The 15,218-nt window shown below is 35.7% G+C and overlaps 1 protein-coding gene across 1 annotated transcript in view; it reads right to left on the bottom strand.

The window, feature by feature from the left end:
- Positions 1-3,548: 3,548 nt before the first annotated feature.
- CDC73 (cell division cycle 73) overlaps positions 3,549-15,218 on the bottom strand; it is a 103,762-nt gene continuing 92,092 nt past the window's right edge. The window contains exons 14-17 of the mRNA XM_065072318.1: positions 11,652-11,813; positions 9,633-9,733; positions 6,366-6,507; positions 3,549-5,130 (exon numbers count right to left, since the gene is read on the bottom strand). Of these exons, the coding sequence (XP_064928390.1) occupies positions 5,094-5,130; positions 6,366-6,507; positions 9,633-9,733; positions 11,652-11,813 (442 nt within the window). The 3' untranslated portion in view covers positions 3,549-5,093. The remainder of the gene's footprint in view (positions 5,131-6,365; positions 6,508-9,632; positions 9,734-11,651; positions 11,814-15,218) is intronic.

The following is a 15,218-nucleotide window of genomic DNA, read 5'->3' as shown; positions in this document are numbered from 1 at the left end:
TTCACTGACAAAAATCCACTATTATGGAACTACAGGTTGGTCTTGATTGACAGGAACAAGAGAAACATGCTTTCTTTTGTTTCTTCTTCCATGGCTAAGTTGACTATTGCATTCAGAAGGGCATCCCACCTCCTCAAGGTATTTTTGCTAAGAATTTTCAAAAGTTGGACTTTAGTTAAGACTTAATTATTAACTCCATTAAAATGTCAATAATACTGTCCAGATCTTAAATAACAGGTCAAGCAGCAAGACATCTAAAAAAAATTTAGGATTTATCAAAATGGTCATTAAGCCCAAGTTTATGAGAGTTAGGTGAGAGTTTAAAGGCTTAACCTTATGAGAAGTTTGTCTTCTCCTTTCAGTCAGCAGTGGCTGTCCCCATTGTGTTCTTAGAAGATTTCATTTTAACTTAAACCTTCAAAACCACTGTTAAAATTTGGGCCCACTGACACAATCCGGCCAAAATTTATATTTTATGAACTCATTTAACCAAACCTCCAAGGAACTGCTGCTAAAGACTTACTTCTGACAGTTTCCAGTGATACACGCAGGAACCTTGTGAAGCAAGTAACCAATTTTTCTGAATTTGAAATAAAACGGGCTATAGAAAGAGAATTTACAGATGCAAATAAAAACCATAAACCAAGATATTTTTCTTAAAGATTTTATGTACCACCCTATCTCTTCTGGGTTTACACCTGAACTAGTCTGCAATAAAGTTTCAAGCATTTGAGATGGTTCCTTGCATTTGCATTTAAAAAAAATATGAATTTTTTGTTTAAAGAAAAATTAACATAGTAAATCAGTTCAGATGCACAGCCTGTCACTGTCGACTACCTACCAACGAAGTTTGCTTGATTAAATCTCATTATTTTCAAACTTGCCATCTATGACAGCATTACCACTGACAAGAATGATCTACAGACAAGTCAGTACCAGCCAAACAATGGACATGATGCTACTGGATCATAGCTCTATTAAGAAACCATCTTTATCTTTGTCAAGCGTATAAGCTCCACTTAAACAACTTCATATTCAAAGTGATGCATTTTCAATCACGGCCTCAGAATTGTTGTATTGTGTTAACAGTCTTACAGTAAAACCAAACTCAAAGAGGTGAACTACACAATCATTACTGAAGTATGTAACTATTCCGAAAATGAAAGCAGATCTGCCATCTCTCTTCAGAAAAATAAATTAAGTAACAAATGAGCAATTCAGAATATGACATTCAGAGATTCCTGTTTATGGCACATTTCTCCACAGATTATCTGAACTGTAACCTACTTGGCCAACAGTTTCTTCAGGCAGGGATTTTAATTTTTCATGAGCACATTGCTCTAATAAAGTACTTAGCATTAGTTATGGCTTTTGAATTAAAATGCATTTGTGACATTAAATTTTAAAATCACTAAGTCATTAATTTTGACCAGCTTTTTTTTTTTAATTTTTATATAGTATTTGTAAGAATTAGCAACTAAGTGCATATTTCATCAACAAAAGAATGAAAGCTGTACTAATAAAACTTACAGTTGCAGGTCCCTGCAGAGCACAGCAATATTTTATACACCGACTGCATGTCAAATGACAGCCAAAAACAAATTTGCTGTTCTGATAAAGGTTTATCTGTCAAATACCACATAATAGTTCAACTTACGATCAAGGGCAACTTAACACACAATCTGTTATCTACATTTTCTTCCGTATTCAGAAATAAAAAGGTTTACAGCATTGCAGAACAGTTCTATAAATTGTCTAGCTCAAGCAATGACTTAAGTGCCTATTTATGAAACTAACTTGCAAGAAAATATTCCAGGTAATAACTAAGTAGCTGAGCCTACTCAATTGAGGATGCTGATCTGCAATTTCTGCAGGTATGCAAGTCCCTGTGGTTGCCCTACTTTACCTTACAAAAATTCACCCTTGGTCTGCTTTGTTCAGGGTAGCACTCAGAAAGCTCAAACAGTATAAATCACAGGTATTTTAGTTTTTAATATAAAATCATTACTTCAGATATATCTACTGGCCCCTATAACCTTGCTACTAAAAGAAACAATCACCTGCTGACAGGATGGGAGCACAATAGCAGACTTCAAAGCAGTTATCACCTTGTTTTATCTTGTTTCATCACATTCATCTTGTACTTCTGAAACGGTGTAGAGTTATGACACTTAAGATGAAAACAGAAACAGCCAATTTGATATCTAATCGCCATGCTAGTATCATTCTACTGTTCAATAAACTACAGTCAGTGAAGTAGCTCAGTTTTAGTTACACATTTTAATTGAGTACAATTTCCACACTTTATACACCTCTAAGTAGTGCATCAGATTTGTTCAACAGTAAGAATGCAGCTCACTAAAACAGATGTCTGATCCTCCAGCCTTCCCGGTTCTTAGTATCAGTTTTCCTTATCACTCTACATTAACTTGTAGATAAATTAAGCATAAGTGTCTAAAATTCCAGCTGTGTTGCAAAATGCTGCTGTAAGGCTAAATTTTTAAGTCCAAGTAGTTTCATAATCTATGTGCAGCTATTTATGAAGGCAGCAGGAATGCTATTCTGACAGCCTAATTAAACTTCCAATAATGTCAGCAGGAATCTGATTGCAAAATGGCTCATTTTATAAACATCACTACTTTTATGACTGACAAAAATATGCACAATCAGGTGCCAGCTCCTTCACAAATACATATTTTACAACTTGTGCTGTAAATTGCTTCCAAGTACAAAACTCTAAGATGTTAAAAGCCTGTGCTCAATCCCTAAAAAAGGGCACAGTTCATACAAAGACTTAATGGATTTTGCTCTTCTGCCAATTTCACATCCACGTAACTTCACTAGCTTCAGAGGAGTTACTCCCAATATATATATATAATTTTACATCTTAATCAAGCCATCTCCTGTATATCATACTGAACTTGGGATTACACATACATTTAAAACACAAGTGAAAAACAGGACAGATTAAAAATAATTGGAGGTTGCTTATTTTAAGATCACTGTGTAGTATGTATATCATCGTGCACATGAAGCACACATTTCTTCAGAATTTGCTTTTTAAGTTTGCTGCCCATTAAGGCTCTTTAAAACCGAATGGGCCACGAAGTACTGACTGAGTTTGAATAAAAACTACACTTTTAATTGGAAATGTTTCAAAATTAAAAAATCATAGATGACACCCCAGTATTTGAGGCAGTAATGAACCCTAAATTGAATCAGTTCCTCACGGTAGCGATTGCTGTGTTTATAGCCATTACTGCTGTTCCAATTATAGTACAGGTTAAAACAAAGTATTGAATGCTTTAGCTCACTCATGTATGACACAGATATATTTACAATAACTTTAAGTCTTGTGGGAAAACAGTCATTTGGTACTGACCAACTGCCCATACAAATAGGAGAACTTTCAGTAGTTCTGTATTGTCTCCTCTTCTTAGTTACTTCACAGAACCCATTCAAAAATTCAGTGTCAAATTCTAATCTTGGAGTCACTGTGCCTTTTTTGTCATTTCCATTAGGACTACTTAAAAATAATAGTCTCAATACACCAGAGATGGAAAGATTTAATGAAAAGTCAGACCTCACAGTCCTCAGAACTTTAAGACAGTTTTAAAAACCTCTTAAGGAGTTGTGCCTTCTGATTTTATTAAAAATGAAGGTAACATCAAATAAAAAGCAAAACTAAAGAAGAATACATAGAACATTTTACTTTTGTCAAACCTTAAATGTAAAGTATATTAAAAAAACATGGTTTGGAATTTCAAGAACAGGAATATAAACACACAATTCTATCCCAGAAAAAAATCCATGCAGGTGTTACAGTATTTGATCATTCTCTACATCCACTGGTATGCGACAGCAACTTAATGTTATTAAATAGACACAGAGATACCATAGGTTCATACAAACACCAGGGTCTTCTGGCCTCGGTTATACTGTAGACCAAGCACATCTGTTCTTTGGTAAGTGGAGCAGGCTCGTTTTCCTTTCCCATGCAGGACTGTTAGGAGGCCACATTAGCCACTCATCTCAGAAAATTACAACTCCTGTAAACATAGTCTGGGCTACTTTTGTCACAAGAAAACAATATTAGAGGCGGTATCAGAGGTATAAATGCCAAGAAGTTAAAGATATTTATTCCTTGTGGTGGCTGTTTCAGAAAAAAAAAAAATCCAAACTCTCTCCTTCTCTATTCATTGTTTAATCTAAGTAACATTTATACTTATATGCAAAGGTATTTTGATAGATGGGAATGTACACATGCACACTTTCAGTTTAAATAAAGAGACCTTGTGTGGAGAATGGCAATTTAAAGGTAACATGACTTGAAGGTATTCCTATAATAAAGTTTAAAGATTTAGTAAACTGGGACATTACAAATCCAAAAAAGTGTTTCTAGATTTTTCTTCTTCCCTTTTTCAAGACTGACAGAATATACATATACAGGTTGACATTTTGATTTATCCAAAACAATTTTCACTTCGCTCAGTTTGCAAGTCCTATTGACTAAAATGCAATATCATTCACAACAAAATATTTTCAGTAAGTGAAACAAAAAGCAAAGAAAACCAAACTAAGCTCAGAAGCTAAGTGGTTTAGAAAGCCTGGTAACATCTATGTGTGCATAAGTGTGTCTAATTTTTTATACATTATATATATAGACACACACACACATATATACACACACACGTGCGCACATGCGCACACGCACACACACATTTGTAACCTGCAGTGAAGATCAATCTATTTTCTAATAAGGAACAAAACACATTATTTAAAAATGTGGCTAATTTAACAAAACAGAGAAGAAACTGCTGCTATCAAAATATACAATTTGGATTGCAGACTAGAAGGCTAACAACATTAAAAAAATAGTTTTAAGCAAAACCCCTTTGCTTTTGAATAACAACAGGTATCAACCTGCCATAGCATGAAGCATCCAAACAAGATTTTATAAAAAGTTTAAACTGTAACCCTTCTTCATTTTGAAGTTCTTGACACATCATATAGTGCGAGCTCTGGTCTCCAAACTGGAGCCTCTTTCACTTTTCTCAATCCAAACTTCAGGAAAGAAATGGCAGCTGAAGGATTCAGAATCTCAAGTGAGATTTGTGCTTTACCATATACCTGAAAAAAATTAACAGAAGATAACATTACTACTCTTTGGTATTTATAGAAATTTTACTCTCAGGAATAATATGCACGGACTTTGCTTAAACAAAATTGCTAGAGAATTAGCAAGTTGATAAAGAGATGCTATGTCTTATATGCCATATAGCTCTGTATTACGCACAGTATTTGTCTCACTAAAAGACAGTCAGCTAAAGCCTTTGCTTTGAAGAAAATTCCTGTTTTCCACAGCATCACACGACTTCCAGCATTGGAAGACTCTCTTAAAGATAAATCTAGTTCATTCTGGGAATTCAGATACATAGTTTAGCTGAGACTTTTAAATAACAAGCCATAGAAAGTTTGATGCTTAGAATTATTTTGGCAATTCCCATAGGACTTTTCTCTTTGTAAGTTCACTCAACCATTCAAGCAGTTTGCTGTGCCATCAACATGAAAAGATTAAACATTCACAAAATGCATGGGTTTCTTCCCTCCCTCAATATTGCTTCAACTGCTTCACAAAAAGAAAATTTCTTCTCTACAAGATTTTTCTTGCTATTGTGATGAACTTCCTGCTCAGAGCAGGTTCTGAACCACAAAGAAGCAGAGCGAGAAGCAACGCTGCTCTTCACATTGCTGCTGGTGCTGCTCCAACCCTCACTTCTCTTGCAAGGCTGGGCTAAGCCCTTCAAAAGCCTTTAAGATACAGAACAACCATGCGTCCAAAATTCATTATGTGCCATATCGGTTTTGACTTCTTTCCTCGTCTATCCAGTGCTGTGGACCCAAGGGCATCAGGATAACACTTTGTGTCTCTTAAGGTAGTTTCTTGCCTCTTCTAGACTGTCATCTAGTGAGGTGGAGAGGGAAAGAAGAGCTCCACAAGCTCAGACCTGCAGTCCAAGGGACTGGGAAAACAAAGGAAAACTAAACACCACCTACCTTGTTCTCCATTCCTTTCCTTCTGCCTAAAGGGAGGTGGGGAGTCATGGTACTAATCCATTTATCATAACTAGCCTTCCTTTAAATCCATGCATATTACACTGTGGAGATTATTTATAGTTTATAATAAAATATAGTGGTATATATTTAACTGTATAATCAGGCAGAAATCTAAACAAGCAGTATTTTCAAGCTAAAACATCATTCAGAAGTCTAAGTTGTATACAATTCTCTTCTTGCTGTAATTTTTAATTCCCACCAAACATCATAAAATTGTGATCATAAAGGATTTTCAGCAAGAAACATACCTGTCCAAAGTTTCCCAGAAGCGCAGAAATACTGGCCTGTCCAAGTGTCTTTTGTGATAGCTTAGTTCTAACACTGTTACATCCCATTTCTGCACATTTGGATCCAGACGTACTTCATCATATTTGAGATGAAAAGCTTTAACTACAGCAAACAGGAAAACATTTAGTGTACAAACATGATGACTTTAGTGTTTAATTATTAGTCAAAGAGAATTCCCACCACACCCCTCTTTTTCAGAACAGAATCTGAGAACAAAATTAATGAGCCCATCTCTTCAAAAAGTCAACTCGTTAATGAAGGGCACTGAGCTAAATATAGTGGTCAGTGGACACACTCAAGCTCTCATGCTATTACAGGTTTAAGTGAAAGGGCAGCCCCTATTTCCAGATGCAGAGATTCCATGAGAACAGCAGAACACCATTGCCAACTCAAGCATATTTTCTCAGGGAAACAAAGATGTTTCTTTAAACTATTCAAGAATTTTACAAAACCCCACAAATTTCTGAGACCATTGAGAAGGAAACCCAGCTATTTGCTCAAAGTGTGTGTAGAGGACAGAGAATGCCAGTGTAATCATGAAATGCCACATGAAGAATTCCAAGACATTTAGTAACTGTCAGTTTCCCTGATCAAGTGCTCAGTTAAAAATGGTAAAATGTTAACTCTTGGGAAGTACTGTCAGTGAATTATGTAAAGCCTAAGTATTAACACAGGGAGTATTAAGATCACCTTGTGATTCTTGATTTTCTTAGCCAAATCATAGTTATGACGTAAACCAGTGCAACGTATTTAAGTCTTGTACAACTCCTATCTGGTAACCATTTTAATGCATTGTGGAAACTAGTTATTTCTAATGCCACAGTCATATCTTTTCCAGTACCACACTCTTCATTTATTTCTTCCACAAAATCCACCTAGAATTTTGGCCAAATGGCTCAAATAAATTTTAAAATAATTAATTTAAAAAAAAAAAAAAGTCCCCTCTTCCAGGTCAATTTATAAAATGATGTACCTCGGAGCTTTCTAGAAAGCTCCTATCTGAAATTAGCTTTTTTTTCCCCAATTCACTATCTAAAGAAGTGACCATCTGGCTTGTACCATTGTCAGATACATTTCCTAGCTTTGTGAATGAAAACTGAGAATACATATAAGTTATCTTTGCTATACAATGTTGTATATTTCAAAGTAACTCCAACCAAAGCAAATAAAGACACACTGGGGCTATGCATTTACAGAAAAATTAATCAACACCTGTCAGAGCCTTTGCATTAAGGTTAAATGATATTCAGCAGAAGAAAATCCAATTCTGAATCTGAAACAAATGAGTATTAAAGCACAATAATGTGCTCTAGCAGCAAGACCTTTAAAATGATATTCAAAAATTAAATATTTGTTCATTAAAGTGACATCATTCAAAATGTAATCGGAAACATTCACTTGCAGATACAAAAATAAGCTTGTTTGCTATGCGAACACTAAACACACAGACTACGTGGAAAGAAAACCAAGGAGAACAATTGTAGAGACTCAGGCAGCAAAACGTTATGTGAAAAAGCAATTGAATAAATAAAACCATTTGGCAGGTTCTGGTCCAATACAAATTTTATTAAGGAATTCTTTGTGGTAAGCTACCTGCTTGTTTTCCAAAACAACAGTGATAAGCTTTGAATATTTATTAATCACTATAGAGCCAGTGACTTACATGAAGAAATGCAAACTGCAGATGAAACAACCAACTGCTACAGATCCCAGAAACCACATTTATGAAGACTATAAATATGGGCAAAGCAATAGCTTCAGGAAAAGGTAAACACATACAAACAGACTGATGTTGCTTGTGCTCTCTCCATTTACACTGTCATTAAGAAAAGCCCTAGAGATACTCTTATCAGGAAAAGATTTTAAAAATACCTCACTTTGAAACAACATAATGTATTTCTAAAAAAGAAAAAAAGCCCATTTCAATATATCTTTATGAGTCAAGTCAGAACAGACATCCCCCTTTCACTTGAAAAACATAAGAATTTTTACACCTTCAGACTGAACTACACAGGTTATGATTTTGATCTTTTGGCACAGTGAAGACTTAAAAAATGTCAAAGCATGTCATAACAATTCCTGTGGCCCTCTATACATTTATATATATATATATATAATTTTAAAATAGGAACTTGCACGTAACCACTAGCTCGACCCTAACTATTTAACAGCATTTTCCTTGGTTTTATTTTGATGTGTTATTTTATTCTTTCATTAGTCTCTTTTGTTAAGCTCTCTCCTGTGGTGTATTTTTCCTTTTACACTGGCCTTCAGGCTCGTTCACTCTCAATTCCCCCTTAAGCAACTCATTCTATTTTCTCATTCACAGACACACACCCTTAGCCCTCTGTCCAACTGTCTTATTTTTCTTGCTCCTTACCAAACTAGCATTCTCCTTCCAGCTTCTACTTCACATCCCAAACATGTACACACATAAAACCTGATCAAAGTTGTTTCCTCATCACGATGATTGGAAGATGACAGACTGAACTAAAGTGGTTTTGGTTTGTTTGTTGGGGTTTTTTGGCATTTGTGTGTATGTGTAGGTTTGGGTTTTTTTTTAATTTGTAGCTCAGAAACCACTGGACGCTATAAAAAGGCTTATTATCTAAGACAGATCCACAATAAGGCAACAGAGAAGAGAAGCTGACAGTTTCTTTCGATATTATCACACACCTTACAGTCAGAAGAGTGCAAGAAAAGTGCAGCACATGTCAAAGCAACCGGGCATAACTCTCATAACTGAAAAAACCTTTTCAGATCTAACCAGTGGTAACATCTAGCTCACAATTTAGAAGTATTTGTATCTTACTAAACTTTCAAGTTTTTGTCAGACCCCAGATCATATTTGCAAAGCTTTCTCAGCAAAATACTACTGTTCAAAGTAGTAATGAAATCTGAAGACAGACTGTAAACCTGTTATCTATGAAGTGTTATAATTACATTGTCTTTCACCTTTTTTTTTTTTTTTTAGAAGCTTGGAAAGTAAATGTATACACTAGCTATTTCTGAACTTCTTGTAAAGATGACAGCTCTGAGAAGAATTCTGTTGCAGAGGGGACATCAATACTTGCTATCTGTGCAAAGATCTAAGTGCCTCTTCTCAATGACCTGAACCCAACAGCACTTTTCCAGCACTTTGCCATATGCATAAACACACCACAAAATCCAAACAGAATAACAAACCCACAAACACTAAAAAAACAAAATCAAAACCACTCCCTTACTTTTTGCAAAGATATCCACAGGTGATCCATCCGGCAAGAGCCAAGGCCAGCCTTTGAACTGCCAAGCAGGACCCTGTACAAACACTGCCACCACACGATCCCTGCAAACAGAGAGATGGACATGCTGATGGCCCTGAACATTTAAACTACAGGTTTTCTTAAAGAGGCAACATGCTTCAGCATAGTTCCTTACTCTAGTAACAGCATTATAGCATATTTAGCAACCACACCTCCAGCACAACTACTTTTTCTCTGCTAAGCAAGAAAAATTTCACGTGACTTTTTTGGACTTGTAGCTCTGTCCCTTTGCAGAAGAAAGCACTGTTTTGTATGTTGCTTTTGTAAGAAGTCAATGTTCATTGCTAGTCATTAGTATTTTGCTTTTAAAAAGTGCCATAACACTTTGGAGATCATCTTTTATTATTAACACTGTGATCTGAGATGTATGAATTTAAAAGCCTTTATTCTGAACACTGTTAACCTCAATTCTCAAAACTTACTAGAAAAGACAGCTGCTAAATTTCGGACTCTGGTTGCAAAGTGCATCTTTTATTGTAAGGGTAAGTAACCACTACCTGTGGTCCAAGAAAACAAATTTGTGAATAAGTTGAAGCTTTTATATTAACAAAATTAAAAGAAAACCACTTCGAGAACAAATGTCCTCCCACATCAGGTCTATCTTTTCCTTGAATATTTATCATCTGCCCATGGTTCCTACCTACTGCAACAAATAATCACCTCTCTAATCTATTCCCCAAATTTAGTTCATCATATAGTCTACCAAACCCAAATGGAAAAGAATAATAAAGGTGGGGTGGAAGTTTGTTGTTTGTTTTTGTTTGTTTGTGGTTTTGTTGGTTTATTGTTTGTTGTTGTTGTTTGTTTGTTTGTTTTGAGGGAAAAGGGGGCAGGGAGAGTTTGCTTGTTTGTTTATTTTCATAAGACAGACTAAAGCTTTGCCATTCAAAATGATGTTGCAGGTTTTGTAACAACTAACAGAAAAAACCCAGCAGCAACATGTTAATTTCTAGGTACTATTATCTGATTCTCCCTTGGATAAAAACAAGCTGAAAACCCACACTGCTTCATCTCTTTGGTCAGAAGCACTTAGGGAATCATTTAGGTTTGATCATTAAACATTTAAAGTGATATTTAGAGCTTCAAAACCACAGATATCTGATTAGTTCAAGTTCTTAAAACAGAGTACAATTAATTTAGGAACAAGACCTTTTCAAAGTACTCCTCTCCATTAATATCTACTTTGTAAGTTACAAAAAATGTCACCCTGCATGTCTAAAATATTCACACTTGTGAGGAATAAGTAAAAATGTTGCCTAATTCATTACATCAAATAACAAAAAGATGTTTCTCCAGAATTTTACCGCTCAAAGAAAAATGTGTTTTCGTAGCATTGAGGAATGGGTTTCCTGCATTCTCTTCAAAGGAAAAGCCTTCTGTGATCTCCTTTCCCGGACTGGGGCTCTCCCTTCACAAGTCAGCTAGCTGCCAGCATTCAATGAATCTGATTCAGTACTGAAACCACAGTTTAGTCTCTACTTTCTGCTGTGTTTTCCTTCTTTCTTTCTTCAACTATTGAAAAAAGTTAGAATGCCAGATGCTGAATGCCTGCCAACCTATCTTTCTAATAGATCTCATTCAGAAAGCAGATGAGAGAGCATTTTTCTCTCAGAGCACATTTCAATGACTCGTCCACTACAGCATCATGAATAGGAAAACTCATCTGAATATTCCTATTTGAATTTCTGAAATTTTTCAGGCAAACTTTATATTAAGTTGTGCTGTTAAAAAGTAGAGTGCTGGATTTCTTAATACATTATTTAAGGAGTTTAGTGTAATAACATTTTTACATGAATAAAAGACTCCTATACACTTAACAATCAAATCCATTCTTTTATCCATATCTTAACTTTTTATGCAATTTAGTAGAATTTTATTGGTCCCCCCCAAATTCTGCTTTCTCCTGATTTAGAAATTCTATGAAAGGGAAATTTATTTTACCAGTCTTGTGGCATAAGTTTCAGAGGTTGGTCTACTACTCGATAAGGTACAGTGACGCTGACTGTAGTTCCCCCCGGCTGTATCTGATCCTTCCTTCTCTGTATTAGCGTTTCATTTTCTCGTTGACAGCCTTGTTTTTTCTTTTCATCTGATGGTACAAACCTTGGGGAATAAAGACACAATCAGTAGACAAAAGCAATTTATTTGATGTAATCAGCAGGAAAAGTAACAACTTTATCAGAACTTCGCATTATTGGCAACAGCCACTGAAGCCATCTCCTTATCATTGTGCCAAGCCTCCACCACCTACTCATCCAGAACACCAAAAGACGTCAGAATAATACTTCATAAGCCCTTTATGATAAAAACAGCCATACTAAAAGGTCCTCTGCCCCTCAAAACTACAGCCAGACATGGTCTTACACATTGAAGGCATTCCTTGCCAACCTCACCCAACACATGCACAGACAAGAAGCCAGATCCCAACCTGCTGAGCAGCCAGAACTCATTCTCCTTAGCGATGGAGGGTAACGTGGGGCAGCTCAGGCGCTAAGAAACAATTGCTTCCTGGAGCAAATTTTAGAACTCTTGCTCTTGGAGCCATCAGCATTATGTCTTTTCAAGATAGCTGGGATGAAAAAGGTTTTGGAGTAAGGTTTTATTTGTTTGGTGATGATACACTATCAATGATTCATCTGGTTACTATGATGTATGGATACTACAATTCTGGATTTTTTGTTTTCTGAGTAGGTTCTCTCACAGATTAAGTGCTCAGAAAACAAGGATAACGTGAGCCTCATGTCTTATGCAATCTCTGTATGACAAAATAAATGCTTAAGAAGTAACCCCCTTGTTGCCCCCCACAAATGAATTACAGATCTTGTATTTTCAGCCCCATACCCCCTAAAAGGAAAAAAAAAAAAACAAACCCAATTCCATTTCAAGAGTCTTCTCTTTATGGTGATAATAAATTACACAGAACAGTTCTCAAAATTGCCATAATAAATGTAAGAGTAGCGTAAGCATTTTTACTGATGAATCTCAGTGGATTTTATCAGGAGAGAACAAAATCATGCATTTGATAGAACTAAAACTATGTCACGAAAAAGTCAGCTGGTGTGACCAGTATCACCTACCAGACCAAGAAAAGAACAGAACTCAGACCCACGTTCTCCTAATATTCTATTCAGAACCACCCAGCCACATGACTGTTTGCTGCTGACATTTAATTCCCTAAACTTCCAATAAAAACAAACACCACATTTCACTTAACTGCAGAAGTTATCAGGAATATTGGTGCTACACTTTAAAAGCACAGAACTCTATATAATTGGTAAGACTTCTCTTCATTATAGTACAGATGGTGCTTTTAAAAAGCTTACTACATTTTCAGGGTAAGTTGTTTCCACTACTTCTATTTGTTCTCTTCAACCTACTTCTCTTAGAATACTTAAAACTGATTTGAATGTGCTTAAACAGGCGGACTGCACTTATTATTGCTGGAAAAGTAGAAAACAGGAAGGTAAAATGAAATATGAACAAAAGTTCATTGTTCGGTCAACCTGAAAATACTAGTTTTTGCAAACATCTTGTATCCAATGAGAAAATGGCATTGGGGGGCAGGGGGGGAACCCACAAACACACACTTTAAGGCAGCACACTGAAATAGTCAATAAGTGTTCAAGCAAAACTATTTTACTTTCCTAATGTAAGTAAACAGATGAAGCCCATTTATACTGTTTATGATTTAACAGTGTTTCAAAAGCAGTCACAACCAATTTCTGAAGTGTCCGAATGCATACAACCACATTGAAGAAATAAAACCTCTGCAGATGACTAGGAATTAAAGTTGAGTAGTATTGCAAATACAGAAAAAGCATTACAGATGTTAAATTGTAAGGTATAAATTAAATTAGGCTTATCTGTCTAGTACATGCAAAACAACACCATTCTAAAGAAAATACAAACAAAAAAGCTATACAGGATCCACTGGGGGAAAAGTGAGAATATAATAAAAAACCCATTAAGATAGTCATTCACTAATAAAATAAATGTAAATATTAACTGATTTCTATTTACTTAACTGCCACAACTGACTGGAATATGCAATTGCTTTCAACACAGTTCTACTTTGGAAAAAGCCACCAAACGTGACATCAGAATTGAGTATTTCTTGTCAGGTGGTAATTTAAAATCCCAGACACGAGGTACAACTTTAATCATGAGCACGCCTAACGGCCTGTCCTGCCCGCATGTTGCAGACTTCATTTTACCAATACTAACTGATAGGAAACAGTGTTTTTTAGCTTAAAATGAGTATTTTCTTGGTAGTCTTGAGCTTTTAAGAAAACCATCCATGAGTTTCTCTTCACCCATCATAACTAAGGGATCTGGGTTGGAATGATGGAAATAATTGTTTGGTTTTTAATAATTTTAAAAATTACCCAAACCCCACCCTCAAACACCTTTTACCTAAGTGGCAAGGTCTATATGAAAAACCAGGATCACCTAAAACAATGGAGAAAAATTTTTATTTTTATTATGTCCCATGCACTGAATGAGAATGAACTCTCACATAATATGTAAATAAAAACCAAACTGCCATAGATACATTACAGTGATAATCAGATATTCATATGAACAGAATCTAAAAGGTCAGAGTTTTAATTTAATTTGTAAATGTGAGGCAGCAAGCACATTTTAAATGGGAACAGGAAACCTGGACACCTCCGCCAAATGCGACCAATGTCGACACTCAGAGGCAATATTGCTGTGAGTCTGGCAATTTCACCACATCTGAGACCCTTGGAATCTGGCTCATCAGGAATTCTTGATTCTACTTCTGGCTTTAAGTGTTTCTGTGTTTAAGAATTCATTTCAACACTACTTCAACGACAATTTCTCTCCATTTCACAATCGGCTAAAAACTGTGTTACAGCCATTAAGGCACCATTTGGTTGTGCCTCAGTTCTGTATCTCTTGGACTACAATACCTTCAATTTTATTTACTGTAGAAAACAATGTTTTTGAACACATTTATCCACAACAGAACATCAAAGATCTTGTTATCTGAACTTTCTGAAGCACAAAAGTAACAATGAGCAAATTCACAAGGAACAGTAGAGAAGATGGCTGCCATAAAGAAAGCACTGAAGGAAGTGCTCACGTATCTGTACACACACAGAGCACAGGCATAAATACAGCTTACAGAAAGTTTATGAAATATATGTTTGCATTTCTGGGAACCATTGACTCAGTAAGTATAATAAAAGCCATGTGCTCAAGAATTAAGAATCAAAAGAAATTACTGTATGATTATAAATATAATCATGGCTTACTCCATCACTACCTGGACATAAAAGACAAGCCTAAGAAAACTGATTATTAAAGAAAACAGCAACCTGTCCCATCCCCCTCCCCCCCAAATCTTCTCTTGGGAATTGTTTGCCACAATACTATAGCTGGTGGCTTAAATACACATTTGTACTTGCCACCTTTTTAATCATCCAGTACACTAGAAACCTGACTGTTCTGAAACCTGACTGTGAGGGAGCTTACATTTTCTGT

This window comes from Columba livia, chromosome 8, assembly GCF_036013475.1.
Source record: "Columba livia isolate bColLiv1 breed racing homer chromosome 8, bColLiv1.pat.W.v2, whole genome shotgun sequence".
Taxonomy (NCBI): Eukaryota; Metazoa; Chordata; class Aves; order Columbiformes; family Columbidae; genus Columba; species Columba livia.
Note: the sequence above shows the minus strand (reverse complement) of the source record. Positions and strands in the feature narration are given on the sequence as shown.